This window comes from Rhineura floridana, chromosome 3 (assembly GCF_030035675.1).
Source record: "Rhineura floridana isolate rRhiFlo1 chromosome 3, rRhiFlo1.hap2, whole genome shotgun sequence".
Classification (NCBI taxonomy): Eukaryota; Metazoa; Chordata; class Lepidosauria; order Squamata; family Rhineuridae; genus Rhineura; species Rhineura floridana.
In genome coordinates this window covers 223,294,941-223,316,051 of record NC_084482.1, presented here as the reverse complement: position 1 = coordinate 223,316,051, position 21,111 = coordinate 223,294,941, and the positions used below count along the sequence as shown (strand labels likewise).

Genomic DNA, 21,111 nt, shown 5'->3' with positions numbered 1-21,111 from the left:
GGAAATGAGGAAGTGGCAAGCTGTGGCAGCCAACTCTTGCAACAGAGAAGTTGCGGGCTGAAGCAAGATTTCAAATCTTTCTTGGTACTTTTGAGGGATAAGACCAGTGTCAGGTATGACTGGTCAGGGATGATACATGTCAGCTGAAAAGCATACATTATGTGGATAGGAAACTCCACCTGATGTATTGGGTCACTTGCAATATGTGGAATAAGATCTGGAATGTTCTGTGTGGCACATGTACAAATATATAATAACCCTTTGTGTCCATGGTTCGTGAGGGAAACTCTCTGACTCTCTCTCCTGATGTACATCAGCGATTTCTTTATTGCAATAAACTTGTCCAGTCGACTGCTTCTCCCAAATTTCATTGGTGAATTCATTTTTCTTCCACAAGTGCAAGCAGAGAAAATTATTTGTATAGGTACATATTCTCTTGACACATTTGGCTCAAAAAACAACAACACAGAAATTGCCCAGTTTTCTGTATATTTATTTATTTGTGCATTTCCCCCCTCTTAAAAAATGTTACTTTAATCAAATTGGTGGCGTCCCAAATGACAAGAACAGCAAGTTGGCCAAGGTAAAATGGCTTAGCCCTGAGAGATTGTGGGGAAGATCTTGCATGGGTTTCTAGGATGTTCCAAGCTGAGAAAAATTAGGGCATCACATACAGCTGTGGCTTGTTAGGCTAGAAGGGAGGCAGCTGTATCTTATCTGTACTGCCTGGCACTCAAGGTCAGGAGGCCTGAGAAGCCACAAATTAGGAGGCCTGCGCTTGCAATGAACTTCTGGACTATTCCTTCATCAAGAGGTCTCATGATTAACTCTCTGGCCCTCTCGCTGTTGCCGGGCAAATTCCCATAAAAGAAGGGCTAACTTTTAGATAGTGGCCTGGTTCCACCTTGTTTTACTTGTGTGATGTGTATTGGTATAAGGGGCCAAGGGGACCGGCTCTTATGCTTTCCTGTCTGTAAGCATTTAGCTTAGGCATTGAACTTGTCAAGGATTATCAATACCTCGGCACAGTCATTAACCAAAATGGAGACAATAGACAAGAAATCAGAAGAAGGCTAGGACTGGGGAGGCAGCTATGAGAGAACTAGAAAAGGTCCTTAAATGTCAAGATGTATCACTGAACACTAAAGTCAGGATCATCCAGAACATGGTATTCCCGATCTCTATGTATGGATGTGAAAGTTGGACAGTGAAAAAAGCAGATAAGAGAAAAATCAACTCATTTGAAATGTGGTGTTGGAGGAGAGTTTTGCGCATACCATGGACTGAGAAAAAGACAAATAATTGGGTGTTAGAACAAATTAAACCAGAACCGTCACTAGAAACTAAAATGATGACACTGAGGTTATTATATTTTGGACACATAATGAGAAGATATGATTCACTAGAAAAGACAATCATGCTGGGAAAAACAGCAGGGAGTAGAGAAAGAGGAAGGCCAAACAAGAGATGGATTGATTCCATATAGGAAGCCACAAATCTGAACTTACAAGATCTGAACAGAATGGTTCATGACAGATGCTCTTGGAGGTCACTGATTCATTATAAGTCATAATTGACTTGAAGGCACACAACAACAATAACAATGTAAGCTTTGCTGTTGTCTGTGTGGAACTTTCTTACTGTATTTTTGTACAGATGTTGAATGTACAAAACTGACGACTGAACTGGGCTGGGTTGAGGTTCCAGAGTAGGGAGTGGATAGTTTGGCTTTTGCTCTTGGGAATCTTGGCCAGTCCATTGGTGCTCTGCTTTCCCCTTGACTCAGAGTGGGAGATCAAGTTAAGGGATGGTGGCACTCTGCCTACCTTACAGGATGGTGTTTGGTTTAACTCAGCCCTGGTAAGGGAGGTACAGGTTGTGCCAGGCCAGGTTCAATTGCCCAGGGAGGCGACACCAGCATTTTTGACACCAGATACTGTTGAAACAGTCAAGAACTGATGGTGCTCTAGATTGCTTCCAAATGTTTTGCAATTTCATTTTTTTGCTAATATTAATAAAGTTGCTACCATTTCCAAGTCTGTATCTATAACTACATCTTTCAAGATAATTTAGCAGAACAACATGTGGTAATCTATATCCAGTTATTACATAGGATGTTTTAGTATATTGTCCCAATGTTTTTGTCTTTTTGAACATTGCCAAAAATATGTAGGCGGTCGGCCTTGTTGTGATCTTATCGGGCTCTTTTAATCCCATCTTAGATTCCCTTTTAAACTCAACTGTGACTTCATCAGTCACACATTTATTTTACCCTTGATGACACAATTAAATGGGAATAACAGGAGCATAATAACAGCAGTGGCTATTTATTGTTGTAAGGTTGGGGTGAGTCTGGATGTCACCTGAGGGCTCTCTTACAGTCCTGAGCCTTGGTTGTTGTAAGACTAGGATTTGGTCAGGAGAGGGTTAATGAAACATCCAGATATTGTTTTAATTATAACATTTGCATGTTATGCCATTAATATGAAGTTCTCCCAGCAGCTTACAATAAATAAGTAAAAAACAATTGCAATACTGCAATGAGCACCCTAATTTCTGAGTGGTGATAGAATTCGGGGTGCCAGTGCTTACATTTGGTTCAATTTCCTTGGAATGAAGGTCACTGGAGACTGTGGTGTCTTTGTGATATACACAGGCTGAGCCTATCATGGAGGGCCTCACACGATTGATACCCCAAGAGATTTTGCTGCGCAACTGGGATTCCAGGGAGCCTATGTGTCTTGCCACCTCCAGTGGGCACAGGTCACTGTGGAAAGGTGGCATATAAATAAACCCAATCAATCAGATGAGACTAGCACAGACTGGTCTTTGGCCCTTTTCCCTCCTACAATAGGATGATGTGGCCTCAAGCCATGCAAGGGCGAAAAGACCTACCCCTTTAGCTGTTTCTGCAGCATCACATCTGAACCTGAACAGCTCTTTAGGCATGTCACGAGGATGCTTAACAGGCCAGACCAGGCTAGGGCCATGAACTTAAAGAGACTACTTTGAGCACTTCAGCAGTTTTTTCTGCCACAGACTCCACACCTTACAGATATAAAACCATAGACTCAGAGGAGACCCAAAGATGTTGCCAAACCAACCAACCCCCCAATCCTATGACCCACTACAAAATAGAATGATAAAACCATTACAATGAGACACCTAGAGAAATACCACTTTGACGACTCTGACAGCAGACTGGCTCAGCTACCCTGCGTTTGCTAAAGTAAGGTCTCTCCACAGATGAACTCTTGTGGAGGGAGAGCAAGGACCTACCTCTTCCCCTCTCCACCCCCCAGGGCTATCAGGGTTTTGAAGAGGAAGCTTTAATTTTGGAGATAATTTGGGGAAAGAGAGCTGTAGTATTTCTGGGGAGTGCCAAAGGACCTGGTTGTCCCCCTTCTGAAAATGTAGGATCTCTTTGTGCTGTGAACCTTCCACGAAGGCTCAGCCTGCATATATGTGTAAATAAACCCCCCAAAAATGTAAATATAAAAAAGGCCACAAAACTCCAGCAACCTGTCTTGGCATATCTAGCCTTGACACTGATGTCACCACCGATTTCAAATCAAGCGAAGAGAACCTGTCTCAAAAGATATCCAGAGCATGTCAAGAGCGCAAGACACTGCAACTGAAATGAAGGCAGTCCAACTCTCCCCTCTGTCTCATTCACATAACAGAAAGAGAGAGAGGCTGATTACTTCGCTTAACTCCCTAATTTAGAGGCTGAGTTTTCCATTTTGAAGCACATTCCATTCACCCCACCTTCTACCTAAATCACATAGAAAACAGAAAATGTTCCCCATCATTTAACAAACCGTTTGAAGCTTGTATCTGTGATTATTTTTTGTAGGGCTGTGAATGCCTATTTCCATCACTAGAAGGATCATCTGCCTTGGTTTTGTTTTCAAAAGGATAATGGCTATTGATTCACGAACAAAGCTATCCCTCCCCCATCCAGATATCATGCAGTGAGGATTGGCTGTTGAGGTTGTAGCTTTGCCTCTGGATCAGTGTTAGCATAAGGAAAGTTCTAGAAATTAAATCCAGAGCTTTATATTGTCTCTTAAAGCTTGTCAAAAGAGTCAGCGTTGAATCTAATCTATCCAATGATGCATGATAATGATGTGATATTAATATTATGTAGGAGAGGAACCACAAAGTACTGGCAAATCCTCTCCTTCTTGTTTGCCATTCAGGATATCAACCAGAATCCCAGGCTCTTACCCAACATCACCCTGGGCTACAGCATCCATGAGAACTTTTTTCAAGAAAGGTTGACGTATGAGGTTTTGTTAGACCTGTTGTCTACTGGGGAGGCGAATGTTCCAAACTACAACTGTGGAAGATGGAATAATTTACTGGCTGTTCTTGAAGGGGCTGACTCTCAAAACTCCATCCAGATGTCAAGCTTGTTGGGCATCTATAAAGTCCCACAGGTAGGAATGGAGAGGGGTGGGGCATGTGCTGGCTGAGCCCAATTCCAGAGAACTTGAAAAGTGGGTGGGATGGATGTCAAAAGCAAGACTGGGAATATTCAGTAGGCCTGAGGAATCACACAAGTATATGAGGGCAAGGCATTAGGAAGTCCCTGCATGCTTCTTCCTTCCAGAGCATCTTGCTAGGGGTCCCTTAAAAAAAAAAAGATTGCCCAGAATCCTACAAAGGGAAGCAGTGTCCCCACCAAAGGACCTTGCAATTGATCGGGGCTGGGGAACCTTTGGCTCTCCAGACATTGCTGAACTACAACTCCAATCAGCCCTAGTAAAGATGGGCAGGGTTGATGGGAACTGTGGTCCAGCAACACCTGGAATCCAAGAGGTTCCCACACCTGCAATAGATGGTTGCGGCCTATTGCCGAAATAAACACAGACACCATTCTTTGGGTTAAATCATGGGCCACTTTATTAAAAAAAACAGAGTCAATTATAACCAATGAACCTGCAGAGGGACAATCCAGTGCGGGGGAATTCGGCTGATCCAGGCAAAGCCTGCTTGCAGCTATAGGGCAACCAAACCCTGCCAGAGCCTGGAGCTGCCCTGTGCCAGGCCCCAGCTCCGGCCACACCCTGAAGATGTGTAGGGGGTCCAACCCGCATTACCACCCCCCCGGAGCCGTGAAACTCCGAGCGGATGAGTCACGTTGGCCCCAAAAGCGGCCCGTGTTCTGCTCCCCCGGGACGTATAGCCCAGAGCTGCAGGCCCCCGGACCGCCAATCACCCCCAAAGGTGCCTAAAGGTGTCACCTAGCTGCCCTTTCCCTTTTAACCTTTCCCCCGCGCTTCCTTGCCACAAAAGGGGGACAAGCCTCTGCTTAGTCTCCCCTTGCCCCACAACCGATAAGAATCCGGTGCACACCCCCGTGCAGTTCCATTAGGAAGATGTCATTGCCCACGTCCGTCAAGTGCACGCCATCTGGCCTAAACAACTCCAGCCTATCTTGCTTGATCTCTGGGTGGTGTATGACAGAACCCCCTAGGCCCTTGATGGCCCTCTGAATCTGTCTATTAACCTTCTTCCGCATCCTGTCCATTCCCCGTGGGTCATCAGCCCAATTCCACGTCCTGCGCGGCAGGATGTCAGACCATACCAAGTGCACCCCCAGCCAGAGCAGCGCAATGGCCTGGAGGTCACTGCATGCCTGTTCGATTAGGGCCTTGCCCCTCAACAGACCCAAATCGTTACCTCCCAGGTGGATGACCAGCACCCGGGGCACTGCCCAGTCCACAACCGACCGGAACAAGGTGGGCAGGAGGCCGTCCCAATGCATCCCCCGTCGTCCCAGCCACCGCACTGAGGCCCACTGACTGAGCCCCAGCTGCGTTCCAATGCGGGACTTCGCCACCCTGTGGCCTGCCCAGAAAATCATGCCGTGGCCGCAGAGGAGGATGCTCACTTGTTCCGATCTTTCCCAGCGGCCTGCCAAAAACGACAACATTGCCATTAGCCGCTGGCCTCATGCATCTCCGTTAATGGACTAACATACGTCTTATATGCATCCGAGGACCACCTGCCCACTGCCTGCAGCTGCCCTTTGGAAAAACCCAGGTGAGCAGCGGTGGAGGCTGCCCCTATTCGGAAGGAGTGTGTCCCGAACTTGCGGCGTCCACACCTAGCCGCTGGAGTGCTGTCTTTGCCACCCACCAAAATTGGTACTTGTTAAGGGGCTGGAGGTCCCTGTGCCTGAACAGGTACCCTGGCTGCAGCCTGCGGGCTGCCAGAAAAACGCAGAGGGCCCTGACCGGGTAGAGCTCCTCCTGTTGGCATGGGGATAACCCAATCAGACAACCCTTCTGGTGTTGGTCCGTCTTTGACTGCCTGAGTCGCAGGCGAACACCCTCTGCCTCCCAGCTGAGATCAGAAACCAGGAGGGCCCGAAGGGAGCTATCTGTCTTAGAACCTGCCACCACCTCCCCTATTCGGAAGGCCCCGAAGAACAAGGTGAGGGCCGCAGCGTGGTATAGCAGTGCCTCAAAATGGGAAGAACACAGCACCCTCCACTGTCCCCGCAGACCCAACAGTAGCTCTGGGGAAAAGGGGGAGCGTGCATCAGGTGTGTGCGGGCGCTCACGGGACCACCCTTCCAGCATCCGGCGGACCCTAAAGTCACCGGAGTAGTCCTGAAAGCCCCGTGCTTTCCCTAGGAAGGATAGACCTGAGAGCTTACCTCTGATGGTCCTGACTGAAAGCCCCCTCCGCTTCCCTTCCACACAGAACTCCATAAGATGCTCCACGGGGATGGGCCACTCCTGGGTGTAGCCTGTGGACTCCCTGAAGGTTGCCAGGTCCCTACCTGCCCCCTGGTAGCTGGCCAACATGCTGGGTGCCACAGAAAGGCTTATGGCCCATTCTGATTCGGTCCTCCAATCTCCCATAGCGCTGGGGGTACCACGTCCGGCTGAGCCCTTGCCTACGGCGCCAGCTGGTGAAATCTCTCCATCTGGTTCCGTGATAGAGCATCAGCAATGCTATTATCAATACCCGGGACATGGCGTGCAAGGAACTGTATATTATAGCGAAGACATTGGAGCACAAACACTCGAACCAGACTCATAACATTGGGGTTTCTAGAGGACAGGGTGTTGATGACATGCACCGTGGGGAGGTTGTCGCACCAAAAGTGGACTGAGGAATTGCCCAGTTTGTCAGGCCAAAGGTGTACGGCCACGACAATGGGGAAGAACTCCAGAAGGGTCAGGTCTCTGGTTAGGCCAGCCTGCGCCCAGTTCTGTGGCCAGCTGCCATGACACCATGAGTCATGGAAAATGACCCCAAAACCGCAGGAACCTGAGGCGTCGGAGCTCACCTGTAGCTCCGCTTCCAACAGGCGATCCTTTCTCCATAAGGAGACCCCATTGAATTCCCGTAGGAAGGTGGACCAAACTGCCAGGTCCTCCCGGAGAGCGGCTGTAACACGTGTGTGGTGGTGGGGGCGTGATAGGCCCGCCATGGCCTCATACACGCGCCGCAAGAATGCGTGCCCAGGTGCTACCACCCTGCATGCAAAGGTCATATGTCCTGCCAGCTGTTGAAGTGTGGCCAATGTCACCTTCTTCGCCCCAACCACCTCCGAGATCTTCCCCTTAAGGGCCACCAGCTTATCCTGTGGGAGCCTGCAGCATTGGGCCACTGTATCGATCTCTATGCCCAGGAAAGTGAGGGTAGTGGACGGGCCCTCAGTTTTCTCAGCTGCGAGGGGAACACCCAGTTCCCCTGCCATCCCCGCGAACTGCTCCATAAATGCCTGACAGGTGCCCGAGTCTGCAGGGCCCGCAAACAAGAAGTCGTCCAAATAATGCACCACTGATTGCCGGCCAGCCCGTCTCCTGACTGCCCACTCCAAGAGAGAACTGAAGCGCTCAAAAACCGAGCATGAGATGGAGCAGCCCATAGGCAATGCCCTATCCACATAATATTTGCCCATGAAGGCAAAGCCTAACAGCTCAAAGTCCCGTGGGTGCACAGGGAGGAGACGGAAGGCAGATTTGATGTCACACTTTCCCATGAGGGCGACCATCCCGCAGTCCCTAACCATACGAACCGCACAGTCGAATGACGTGTAGCGGACAGAGCAGAGGTCTGATGGGATGAAGTCATTTACTGACCCACCCTGGGGAAAGGACAGGTGGTGTATAAGGCAAAATTTGCCTGGTGCCTTCTTCGGAACAAGGCCCAGTGGGGAAACTCTGAGTGAAGGGATGGGTGGTGCCGCAAAGGGGCTCAGCACGCGGCCTGCCATGACCTCCTTCCTAATTTCCCCCCCACGACCAATTCCATGCCCGCCACTGATTTTAGGTTGCGGAACATGAAGAGGTGCCTGGGACCCAAATAGGGAATCCGGAAACCCTCTGTAAAGCCCTGTAGCAAAAAGTGGGCGTCTTGGACTCGGGGGTAACAGCAGACCAAGCGCTGGAGTTCGGAGAGTTTAACTGGACTGGGGCCCCTTTCCTTGAGCTGCGCTAGCAGCTCCCGGTCTCCTTGCGCCAGGTGAGTCCCTGGTCCCACCTCTGAAGGGGCGGCCCCTGGGGCAGGCAGCTCAGGAATGTGGACCCCGCATATTGCGCACTCGTGTCGGAACCTGCAGGGGTTACGACCACAGCGGCCTCGGGAGCTGAACTCCCAGCAGAGCAGGCGGGGTTGAACCCCCTGCCCCGCAGGCCCGTGGGAAGGAGCTGCTGCTGCCTGGCGGGCCAGGAGGTGGCCGCTGTCCGTTCTATCCCCGGCTATGGGCTTGGAGTGTGACATAAACTGTAGCCACAGGTCCGCTTCCTTTTTGTCCCAGGGGAGGGAGGTATCAAAGGCCGCCCTCATACGGAACGCTTCGTCATAGGCGAGCCATGCTGCCCCCTGGAACTCGGAGTAGCCCCGATATACGATATCGAGGTATTTAATCAGAATAGGGCCCCTCTGTGGCTGTTTCTGCATCACCACCCCCATGTATGTCAGAAATGCAGGCAACCAATTAGCCCAAGTGAGTTCAATGCGCCGCCTCTTGGGCTTGTCAGGTTCTGCCTCTTCACCCTTATCCTTCTCCCTCCTCACTGGTTCCCTGTACAGAAGTGAGAATAAGTCGACGTACTCCCCTTTCCAAATTTTTTGTTTTGTAGCGGGCAGCAGGTGAAAGCCCCGTGGGGCTGATGTCTCCCTGAAAGGTATAGCCCCTTCCCTCACTGAGCCCAGAGGGTCAGTGTCCTCTGCTGGGGGGGTACCGACCAGGAGCGCTGAGCCCCCACTCCCATCCCTGTTCCGGCAGCGGCCTGCCAGACCTGCTCACAGGCCACCCCTAGGGGAGGCAGCTGTTGTGGTGTGCCATGCCCCACCCCCATGGTGATCCCCGCTTGCCCATACCGCTCGGTTTTAGCTGGTGGGGAAAAGGGCCAGTATGGGAACCCCCACGGGGGCCAGCCCCACTGGGACTGCCCCTGTTGTTGTGCTGCCCAGGGAGACTCACCCCCTATGTTGTCCACTGCATGTGAAGACAACGCTGTTCCAGCTTCTGCTCCGGGCGCTCTTGCTGCGGCCCCACTAGGCCCTGCCTGCAGCGCGTCCAGTCGCGCTAAGATAGAAGTAATAGCCGCAGCGTTAGCCCTGCCAACTGGATGCTGCACTTTCTCCCGGGGCTGCTTGGGGGGTGGTTCCCTTGTTCTACCCGTTGCCGGCTGGGCAGGGCCCCTCTCCAGGGCTTCTAACCTAGCCAGTATAGTGGTCCATGGTATGCCTGCCACCTGTCCCCCATCCTCCGCAGCAGGGGGTGGGCGTCTACCCTCTGCCCTGGGGGCCCTTCCCTTCTCTTTTGGCCCACCTTGACCTTTTTTGGGTGGCATCCTGAGCTAGCATGTAGGGGGATGATGTCTTCTGCAGTAATGAGAGGTGGTCAGCCTGGGGATACCTAAGGGGGGACCCCGCACCCTCACCATCCAGCTGGACCGTGTCCCCTACTCAAACCAGTCCCCTGCTCCTGGGCCCCTTTATCTCACCCCCACAATCCTGGCCCCTGGGCTGCTAAGCGACCAATGGGGTGGTGTGCAAGATGGGTCTGGGAACCACTCCCTTGCTATGGGCTGAGATCCTTCCCACAGGGGTCCCCTGGATAGTAATTTAAAGAGTAATTTAAAGAGTAATTTAAAGAGAAAAGAACGCGGCCACAAGGCCGCCTCGCCTGAATTTCGCCGCTGCCGCTAGGCCGTGCTGCCGTCGCCGTGCAGCTTCGCTGTGCTGGAGGGCCTCCCGAGGCCTAGGGCTCTCTCCGCCTCTGGATGGCCGCTGCCACCACACCTCCGCCGCTGGATGGCCTAGGGCTCCCTCCGCTGCCCCACCGGGCCTGCCGATGTCTCCTGCAGGCCGCGCCTCCGCAGCTGGATGGCCGCTGCCGCCACACCTCAGCCGCTGGGTGGCCTAGAGCTGTCCCCGCTGCCCCTCTGGGTCTGCTCCTGCAGACCGATCCTCCGTAGCTGGAGGGCCTCTGGAGGCCTAGGCTCACTACTGCCCCAGCCCGGAGCCAGGGGCTCTTCGCCGCTCCCCAGCCGCACCGCTCTGCGATCGAGCCGCGCCGACCGCTCCTCGCCACCGGCCCCGCACCAAGGCCTGGCCTGTAGGCCTGGAGAAGCCGCGTGCGTCGGCGGGCGATCTGAGCCGCGTCGCGCTGCCGATGCAGGAGGGCCTCCCGACCGTTTAAAATTGCCGCCAAAAATTTGCAGTGAGGGTGGGCGGCTGGCGGTACGGCCTTAAATGGCCGTCTGCCGCCCTGCCCCCTAGCTGCGTGCTACGTCAGTGCACCAGCGTGCTGAGTGCATGACCCCTCACCAAGATGGCGGCTCGGCTACGGCCGCAAAACACGTCTCTTCTCCCGGTAAGTCCCGGGCGCGGAACGCGGGATGGATGCAAAGGATGGAGGACTCTGTCAACACTGGTTTCTCTCACTTTCTCAGTTTTCCAATCCTATGTTCAGTTGTCCACATTCCTACAGCAATTTGTAGGTTGTTTTTTAAAAAATGCTCATAGTTATTCATCAGCATTTTAATGCAAATATCTACTTATACGCATGTTTGCAAGCAATTTCCCACAATAAAAAGCATTATTGCACTTTCACTAATGTATGCATTTTATGTGCACTTCCTGCTAATATATCCTTTTTCATACACGTTGTTGGAGAACTGCATCTCAAAACTGTGGTGAACTGAAGATTTTGAAGGCTACTTGGTTTGAAAAGTGTGGATTTGGTGGTGGTTCATTAAAATGTAAATTTCTCCCCCCATCCCTCGTGGGACCTCCCTCCTCCATCCAGCCCTTATCGACCATATTGGGGTAAAAATATTTGGGCCTTGATCCTAAAGAAATCACCACAAACCAAAAGCTCTCTCCTTTCCAGGTCAGTTATGCTTCTGTCTCTCCTGCTCTGAGTGATAAGACCCAGTTCCCTTTTTTCTACCGGATGGTCCCCAAAGAAGAATTCCAGTACCCAGGGATTGTCAAGCTGCTCCTGCACTTCAGATGGACATTCACTGGTCTCATCGCTCCAGACACTGACAATGGAGAGAGGTTCATGAAGACCTTGAGGCCTCTGCTCAACGGGAATGGCATTTGTGTTGCCATCTCAGAAACCTTCCCACGACCGAATACAGATGACGTTCTGATCAATCCATTTCCATTTCTCAAATGGAGACAAGTCCATGTATTTGTTTACTATGCTGACCCTATTTATATCTCAACAGGAATATTCACTGTACAAAATTTATTCAACACATTTATAAAGCCCATTGAAGGGCAAGTCTGGATCACAACAGCTATGTGGGACATCTCTTTGAACTTAATGTACAGTGGCTTATCTTTCCAACACATCCATGGTATTTTTTCCTTCTTTATTGAGACAAATAAAAAGATAAACTATGATGATTTTGTACCCTTTTTCTTCATGATCATGGGGCTTCAGGAGAGAGCTTTTAATTGTTCCTATTCAAAGCATGCATTGTCGGTGAAAGGTTGGACAAGATGCAGAGAGAGAGAGGACCTGGAGATGTTGTCCCAAGATGATCTGGAAAGAGTCCTCTCTCTAGACAGCTACTGGATTTACAACACTGTCCAAGCTGTGGCACGGGCCTTAGATGTCATTTATTCATCTAGATCTAAATGGAAGGTGAAGGACAGACTGGAAGTTCAAAGGCTAAAGCCATGGGAGGTATTTCCTTTCCCATCAAAGGCATCTCTGCTGAACATGACCATTGATCGTACAATTCCAGAATCATTGTCTTGGCTTTAGAATCTAGAATGTAGTGGGGAGGTGTAATTTTGCAAACCCAGTTGTGAATCTGTTTGCTGTTCCTTCTTTGTGCCCTTTTATACTGGTCTTGGAGGCCACGGCCTGTCTAGTAACAACCCCCATCAGTGGCTCAACCCCTCCCTTTGCCTGCAGTGGCCCATTTGAAGTAAGCCCTCTTTATCAGAATTCCTTTGAGCAGGGGTGATTCTGTGGCACAGACTTTCTCTAAGCTTTTGTGGCTCCTGACTAGGGATGGGCATGAATTCCACCCACGTTGGTTTTAAAATTGGAATTTCAACAACTTTGCATGCTTGCACTGGGTGTGGAGCAAACATGATTGCCATGAACTCTACACCGGATTTGCTGCCCCTGCCTGCACGGTCAGGCACGCTTGCCCTTCCTTCCCTTCCTTGGGCCCACTCCTACTTCACTGAGGGGTGCCTGGGATCTAGCCCAGCTCAGAGGAGCCAGGGCTGACTCTCTTTCCTTCAGTGGGGGGTGGGACATCCCACCCTGCCAGTTCCTCCTGCCTTTCCTGCTTTTAATGGCAAAGGGGGTGCACAGTATTTGGGGGTTAATACTAGAAAGTGAAAGGGAAGCCTAGAGGTGGTACATGCCCTGGTCACCTCTCGTTTAGACTACTGTAATGCGCTCTACGTGGGGCTACCCTTGAAAACGGTCCGGAAACTACAACTTATACAAAATGCGGCGGCTCGACTACTTACAAATTGTCGTCGCCGGGAGCACATCACCCCAGTGCTGTTCGATCTGCACTGGCTCCCAGTTGTTTTCCGGGCCCAATTCAAGGTGTTGGTATTAACCTTTAAAGCCCTACACGGTCTCGGCCCAGTTTATCTGATGGAGCGCCTCCAACGCCACCAATTATGCCGCCCGACAAGATCAGCCACACAGGGCCTTCTCTCAGTCCCACCAACTAAAACAGCTAGGCCGGTGGGGACTAGAGAGAGGGCCTTTTCAGTGGCGGCCCCCACTCTCTGGAACTCCCTCCCATATGATCTTCGGCATGCCCCTTCCCTGAATGTATTCCGCCAGGCCTTGAAGACCTGGCTTTTCTGACAGGCCTTCGGGACTTCCGGGGAGGGTTAATCTTTTTGACCAATTGCCTGCTACTCTGAACTGTCACTGTTTTACTGTTTTATTCTTGTACTGTATTTATTATGATGTATTTTTAACTGAGTTGTACGTCGCCTAGAGTGGCCATTGGAAAGATAGGCGACTTATACATTAAAATTATTATTATTATTATTATAGAGAAGCTTGTTGTGCCCACATTAATGCAAACCTCTCTAGGCTTCCCTGTTAGTCTCTACGTGCCTTTTCCACCTTGTTACTACTTGGGTTGGGCTCCACTTGCTATCCAACGCAGGTGAAACTGGAAGTTCAGGGGAAAATCCCAAAGATGGTTTGGAAATGCATTCCAATGTGATGAAATGCTTGTGGACTGGAAGCAGAAAGTGGAGCCAAACCGTACTCCTGATCGAGGTGTGACTTTGGCACCTCCCTGTCTGCACTATGGATGTCCCTTCCTCTTCCAGACTTAATGGAGCTTACTTCTGAGTAGGCATGTTTAGGATTACACTGCTCATGGCTTCAAATTTGCTACTCTTTAAAGGTGCCCAAAACACACTATGTGAAGAGAATGTCCCAGAGCTTGGAAAAGTTACTTTTTTGAACTACAACGCCCATCAGCCCAATCCAGTGGCCATGCTGGCTGGGGCTGATGGGAGTTGTAGTTCAAAAAAGTAACTTTTCCAAGCTCTGTTGTCCTGGTTTTCTGCCTGAAACACCAAGCCCAGCTTGCAAATTCTTCTGAAGGTATTTATACATCTTTCCAAACCACTTAAACAAACAGAGGGCATTCAGGAATGGAACCGGGTCCCTTCCAATCATTTTAAAAAGACACAGAGTACTTGAGTCTGCAACCAGCCCTGAGTCAGAGGAGGTCCAAACATAAAATGGGCAGAAGTGGTTATCCAATGTGGTTTCACGTGTTCTAAATGCTGCTCTTTTCTCTGCCATCCTAGCTCCACCCTTTCTTGAGAAGCCCCCAGTTTTACAATTCCTCCATGGACAGAGTGTATTTGGATGACAGTGGAGAACTGGCAGCCGACTTGGACATTGTGAACTGGGTGGTGTTTCCCAATAACTCTGTCCTTAAGGTGAAGTTTGGGAATCTGTACAGAGAGGGATCCCCAGACCTACACTGCACCATCAACCAGGATGCCATTGTGTGGCCTAAATGGCTCAACCAGGTGGGAGAAATAATCACTCTCATTTCATTCTATTTCCCATCCCTTAAGCTCTGATAAAGATACCACGCTTTCTGTGTGGCTGTGTTTGAATGCCTGCCAACTCAGCAATTCTTCCAGACCTCAGACAGAGGTCTTAGCTCTGCTACCCAGTTGTGCATCAAAGGCATTACATAGCAGTGGACTCCTGCCACAGTGTCTGTATTCCTTAGAATTCCATGGTGGGCTTTGAGGAAGACAGACAAATGAAATCCTATACCTGGGGTGCCAGAACAGAGAAGGCCCAGTCCCCCATTACCATATAATGTGCTATCCTTCATGCACCTCAAGAGACAACACAGTTATTTCAGCATGAGAGGCTTAAACTTAGTTCCAAGCTTCAAGATGAACCAGAACCTAGAGGTTCCCTTGGGTCCTTCCCAGCGCTGTGTCTCATTTCCCTGGATAATTTACCACTAACACATTCTCCTTGATGCTCCTTGTCTTTATACTTAGACCCTGCCTTCTTCCAGGTGTGTGGAAAGCTGCCGCCCTGGATTTGTCAAGGTGGTTCAGGAAGGAAATCCACTTTGCTGCTATGACTGCGTTCCCTGTGGGGAAGGGACCATCTCCACTCAGGAAGGTGGGTGACTCCAGCGGAAAGGGGCACCCTTGGGGAAGAGGGCAAAGATTCTCACAGATATCCAGGGCTTTTTAAAATGAAAATTTAGAACTGCCCAGTGGTGTGTGATTTTAACTCACATGCAAAGTGCATCTCACTTCAACACCCCTTTGCATTTTCCTTCTGTGTGCATATACACTATCTTGCTTGGTCACTCTCCATGACAGTTGGAAGCCTTCTCAGAGTGGGAGAAAAACCTCCAAACTGGGCATCTGATAGCACCAATGCATAAAAGGGTTAGCTGAACTTCATGCAAGAGGCTTCATGATCTCCAACATGTGATTATGTTTTCAAGCACAAATTGATTGTAGTTTTGCAATTTTAAAACTTTCTGTTTTCATCCCAATTAGACTTGTGCAACATTTATTTAGTAAGGTGTGTGATTACACATGTGCAGAATGGCATTGTCTCCTCACTAAAAATAATAATCAACAACTATCTGCACATCTATGGGCAGGGGAAGAGCTTCCATGTGAAAGGGCCCAAGTATGATTTTTAGACAAAATTGGCTCCATACCATTTATTTAGAAATTAAGCCATACCTCATATATTGGTTACATCTACACATCTCTTGCTAAAAAACTAAAACACACATACATTTTTAAAAGGTGAGGAAGCCTTGCTTCCAGTTGCATGAAGTTGTGCAAAGTAGGGGAACCTACACTTTGGTGCCAACCATAAGGAATACTTTTCCTGTTAAGATCATGTGAACACCAACTACGGGGTGCTTTTACCACCAGCTGAAGACATACCTGTTCCCCCAGGATTTTTCTATCTTATAATATTATTAATACCAATTCCTGATCACCTTGGTCATATGTGAAAATTTTATTGATTTTATTGATTTTTATTTGATATACTAGGGGCTCTGCCCCTGCTCGCTTCACTCACCAACCCCACCTACATGTGCCAGTGCACCTCCCCACAGATCACCAGTGCTCCCCCTCCCTCCTCCCCTTCTGTTGCCAGCACTCCCCCTCCTTTACCCCTATGGGTCACCAGAACTCCCCTTCCCTCCTCCCATGGGTCACCAGTGCTCCCCTCCATCCTCCCCTCATGAATCACCAGCACTCCTTATCTTCATGGGTCTCCCTCCCTTTTGTAGTGTGCTTACAAAAATATTATGTACAGATATATATATATTCACTAATAGGCTAAAAACCTTGAGGTTTAAGAACGTACCTATAGCCCACAGCTATTTCTATCAAACTTTAAAAAGCAGGGAAATTGGGCAGTTATAGCGAATGCACCAGAGGAGCAGGAGGCCTGACCTCCTCTATGAGATATTGTACTGCCTTACAAATTTGTCGAAATGCAAACACAATTTGGATTGGTCTTTCACAGTCCAATCCACTTCCTGTGTAGCTTGGAAGAATTGGGTAAGATGTGCCTCTGAGCACTGGTTTGACATTTCTTTCTGTAAATGGGAAGCTGGTCAGATAGATACACATCAGATATTACTCCTCTTTTTGCAGATGCAGAGTGGTGCACCAAATGTCCAGTAGATCAGCATCCAAACAAGGACAAAGATCAGTGTATCCCCAAGACTATCACCTTCCTGGCCTATGAAGATTCTTTGGGGATCCTCCTGGCTTGTCTCATCCTGTTTTTGTCCTTGACCACAGGCTTTGTTTTAGGTACTTTCATTGCATTCCAAGAAACTCCGATAGTCAAAGCCAACAACCGGGACCTCTCCTACATCCTCCTCGTCTCCCTCCTGCTTTCCTTTCTGTCCTCCTTCCTCTTCATCGGCCAGCCAAGAAAAGTGACCTGTTTTCTCCGACAAACAGCCTTCAGCATCATCTTCTCAGTTGCTGTCTCTTCTGTGTTGGCAAAAACCATCACTGTAGTACTGGCCTTCCTAGCCACAAAGCCAGGGAACAGAGCGAGGAGATGGCTGGGGAAGTGTCTGGCCAACTCCATTGTTATTTCCTGTTCCAGTGCCCAAGTTATCATATGCACCATCTGGTTGAGTATCTCTCCCCCATTTCCAGAGTCTGACATGCACTCCCAGCCTGGAGAGATCATCCTGCAATGCAATGAAGGGTCTGTCACCATGTTTTATGTTGCTCTTGGCTACATGGGCTTCCTGGCTGCCATCTGCTTCATGGTGGCTTTCCTGGCCAGGAAGCTGCCTGGGGCCTTCAATGAAGGCAAGCTGATCACTTTCAGCATGCTGGTCTTCTGCAGTGTTTGGGTCTCCTTTGTGCCCACCTACCTGAGCACGAAGGGGAAATACATGGTAGCCGTGCAGGTCTTCTCCATCTTGGCCTCCAGTGCTGGGCTTCTGGGCTGCATCTTCATTTCCAAGTGCTACATTATTTTCCTGAGGCCTGATCTGAATACAAAGACACATTTAACAACAAAAGTTTCTCATGAAACAGCTTTTCAGAGGTGTCATTTATCAAGAGCAATGTGACACATTATCTTTCTCAGCATTTCCAGTTTTGTGGGATGATTCCACATGAGAAACTGTATATCTGGCTACTTTCCTGATTCCTTGCACTGAGTGGTTAAAATCTGCACAGAACCTTTATTTTAATCATCACATAAATTGGGCAATCTCTCAATTGTATTTATTTGTTAATCTAATTAACAATATTTATATATCTCTTGATTGTAGAAAACCTCTAAGTGGTTTGTGGCATAAATTTGCCCTATTCCTGTGACTGCAATCTGTTTTAATAGTTTTGAACAACTGATTGTTACACTGTTGTCATCCACCCTGGGATCTGCTAGTGATGTGTGGGTAAGAAATCAAGCTGATCAATTAGAAAGCCTAAGTGTGTGTGTGGGGGGGGAGAATCAACTTTTAATGATTGCTGCTCCTTTCAACTGTACCTTACCCTTCTCTGCTCAAATGTGTATAGATGGAACATAGCTGGAGGCATAGAAAAAGTTGCATGTCGCCCCTCAAAGTAGGGAGGTGAACTGCAGTTCTACTTGTAGTTTGCAAGCCCCCTCCCACCAAATCTGGAGACACATTTAGTTTCCTGGAGGTGTTGAATCTGATTTGCGTCAGCCAAAACCAGCTATTTTGGGAATCAAAGTGACCATTCTAGAGTGTCCGAAAAAGCAGAACGTACAGCAGATAGAAGCCTCTTGGGAACAAAATAGTTGCAAGATTATAGGATTACTGGATTCCAAATTATGCGATTTAGAGGAGCCATCTGGGAAGGTTTAACAGAAATGGGTACAGTTCCTAAAAACGGAGGATGCCCAGCTCTATTTCTCTGTAACATCTGAATCGGGAGAGGTAGTGCAAGCCCTGGACCGCTGCCTGGACTTGGTGGTGGGCTGGATGAGGGCCAATAAACTGAGTCTGAATCCTAGCAAGATGGAGGTGCTATGGGTTGGTGGTTCAGGAGTTCAGATAATTGGTCAGTTGCCTGCTTTGGATGGGGTCGTACTCCCTCTGAAAGAGCAGGTCTGTAGTCTGGGGTGCTCCTGGATCCATCTTTGTCACTAGAGGCCTAGGTGACCTCAGTGGTTAGGAGTGCCACTAACCACTCCTGGTAAGAGAGCTGTGGCCGTTTCTGGACAGGAATAGCCTAACCACTGTTGTCCATGCACTGGTAACCTCTGGGCTAGATTACTGTAATGCAGTCTATGTGGGGCTGCCCTTGAGGTTGGTCCAGAAGCTGCAGCTGGTGCAAACTGCGGTGGTAAGACTGCTCACTGGGCACGGTCTGGCCAACATGTCACCCCGCTGCTGAAAGAATTGCACTGGCTGCCCATTTGCTACTGGGCCAAGTTCAAGGTTCTAGTTTTGGTGTACAAAGCCCTATACAGGTTGTGACCAGGATACCTGAAAGACCGTCTTACCCCTTATATTCTCAGTCCTTCACTGTGCCCTGCCGGTGAGGGTCTCCTGCAGATACCATCTTATCAGGAGGTCCATTCTGCACAACATAGGAAGCGGGCCTTTAGTGTGGTGGCACCTATCCTGTGGCATCCCCTCCCTTGAACCATTAGACAGGCACCATCTCTGTTCTCTTTTTGGCATGAGGAGGATTCTGGCTGCCATTCCTTCTAGGCAGGGGAGTCACATAGACAATAGTGAATTGAACTGCTGTAGCAGACTGAACATGTGCCAAGGATACTGATATTGCAGGAATGCATAGAGGAAGGTGGCTGGTACAGGGGGTAGAGCATCACTGTAGCTTAGAAGAATTGGAGATATCTATGTCTGTATCCACCCGCCATTTATTCCGACCTTTTTATTCCAACAGGCTTTTGGGATAGAAGGTGTTTAGGATTGGGCTCTACAAGGTTTGTTTCATTGTTTTAGGCTGTTATTTGTATCATTTTAAATTGTGTTTCAGTATTTTAAGTGCCTGTTTCATGGTTTTAAGTTTGTGTATAATTTAATTTTATCTTAATTGTATGTTTTTATAATTTAATTTTATCTTAATTGTATGCCTTTTAAGTTGAGACTTTGTCCCAGGTCTGCTTCTGAGTTGGAATTGCTTTTTAATATGTTTTTAAACTTTTTAAAAAAACAAATATTTTTAAACATTTTTTTGTCTTCAAAACTTTAAAAAAAATTTTTAGTTGTTTTGTTTTAATGTATTTTAAAGTCTGTTTTTATGATGTTTTAAAGTGTTTTTAGTGCTTTTGTTTGCTGCCTTGGGCTCTTGCTGGGAGGAAGGGCAGGATATAAATCAAATAATAAATAAATAAATAAAAAGATTAACAAGAAAATAAACTGAACTGTTTTATTTCAAAATAGAGAAAGATCGTTTAAAGCTAGTTCTTAAAACTGTCTGAATCACTGCCAGCTTTCTTCGACTGGTTGGATATTTATGTTTTCCAAAAGAGCAGGTCAGCCAATGCTCTAGGTGAGGGATGCTCCTGCTTTCTACCCATAGGGGCCACCTGCAGCAGCCAAAAGGTTGATTTATTTATTATACAGCCACAACAGCGGCTGTGTAGTACAGCCAGCATGGATTTTTCACCATTCTGATGCTTCCGATAAGCTCATTTGTTGCTCTGCTTGTGCGCCATGTGCTGAAGGGACCATCTGAAAGAAAGAGAATTATACTCAGGACCGTCACACCTAATGGAATGGGACTGTATAGAAGAACAGACAGCAAAGAGAAGAATCCATATTTCAAACATTAGAGCCTTCAGGTGGCAGGATGTTTCATTGTTGCTCTTCATCAATGTGTTTCACTCTTCTTCTGGGATGTTTTTGGGTTTGTTTTTGTATCCTTTCTCCTCTGCCTTCAGCGTACTTATGGATAAAAAGGTCGTAGGATATACAGATTGAAAGAAACAAGCAATTACACCAAAGAGGTTTCCCAGCCATGCCATTCTCCATCAAAAGGGCTTCGCTGAAAATCAGGGCATGGGTCGGTGGAACTACAGGTCCTGTTGAGTCCTTTCCATACTCTCTGAATGACCTTCATAGACACAAACACTTCTAACCCTTTTCCTTTGATGCTCCTTCACTTTATGGTTAGACCGTGCCTCACTCCAGGTGTACCAAAAGCTGTCACCCTGGATATGCCAAGATGGTTCAAGAAGGAGAGCCAGTTTGCTGCTACGCTTGTGATCCGTGTGCGGAAGGGACCATCTCCACTCAGGAAGGTGGGTGACTCCAAGGGAATAGGAAATCCTGGGAGACTAGAAATAGGGCAAATATTCACTCAGAGACACTTTCTGTGAAGATTCTAAAGATGTGAATCCTTTCATGGCTTCTGCACCTTTCATTGCCTTTATTAATTCCAGGAAGTGAGTTGAAATTAATGGTATTGAGGAAGCAATCTCTGGGTTACGAAGTGGGGAGGAGGGAGAGGGCTGAGCATGTACTGCCCACAATGCATTTCTTCTCCTTTTTTAAAGTGTTCCTCCCATGATCAATGAGCAAGAACTACACCAAAAAGAAAGAAAGTGGATTCAAGAATTTAATAACAACT

General features: G+C 48.4%; 2 protein-coding genes across 2 annotated transcripts in view; both read left to right on the top strand.

The window, feature by feature from the left end:
* LOC133379052 (vomeronasal type-2 receptor 26-like) overlaps positions 1–11,636 on the top strand; it is a 29,592-nt gene extending 17,956 nt beyond the window's left edge. Inside the window, exons 4-8 of the mRNA XM_061613661.1 lie at positions 4,203–4,285; positions 5,696–5,747; positions 6,052–6,248; positions 10,344–10,719; positions 11,601–11,636. Of these exons, the coding sequence (XP_061469645.1) occupies positions 4,203–4,285; positions 5,696–5,747; positions 6,052–6,248; positions 10,344–10,719; positions 11,601–11,636 (744 nt within the window). The remainder of the gene's footprint in view (positions 1–4,202; positions 4,286–5,695; positions 5,748–6,051; positions 6,249–10,343; positions 10,720–11,600) is intronic.
* A 2,710-nt stretch (positions 11,637–14,346) lies between these two features.
* On the top strand, positions 14,347–17,609 carry LOC133379051 (vomeronasal type-2 receptor 26-like). Its single transcript, XM_061613660.1, has 3 exons — positions 14,347–14,532; positions 15,025–15,151; positions 16,666–17,609. Exons 1-3 carry the CDS (start codon positions 14,347–14,349, stop codon positions 17,607–17,609), a joined length of 1,257 nt encoding a protein of 418 aa, XP_061469644.1.
* The last annotated feature ends 3,502 nt before the right edge of the window (positions 17,610–21,111 follow it).

Excerpts from the sequence above, each read along its gene's own strand:
- LOC133379051 (XM_061613660.1), top strand. The coding sequence starts at position 14,347 with ATGGACAGAGTGTATTTGGATGACAGTGGAGAACTGGCAGCCGACTTG. Across the intron at positions 14,533-15,024 it reads GGCCTAAATGGCTCAACCAG|ACCCTGCCTTCTTCCAGGTG; the intron begins GTGGGAGAAATA and ends CTTTATACTTAG. Across the intron at positions 15,152-16,665 it reads GACCATCTCCACTCAGGAAG|ATGCAGAGTGGTGCACCAAA; the intron begins GTGGGTGACTCC and ends CTCTTTTTGCAG.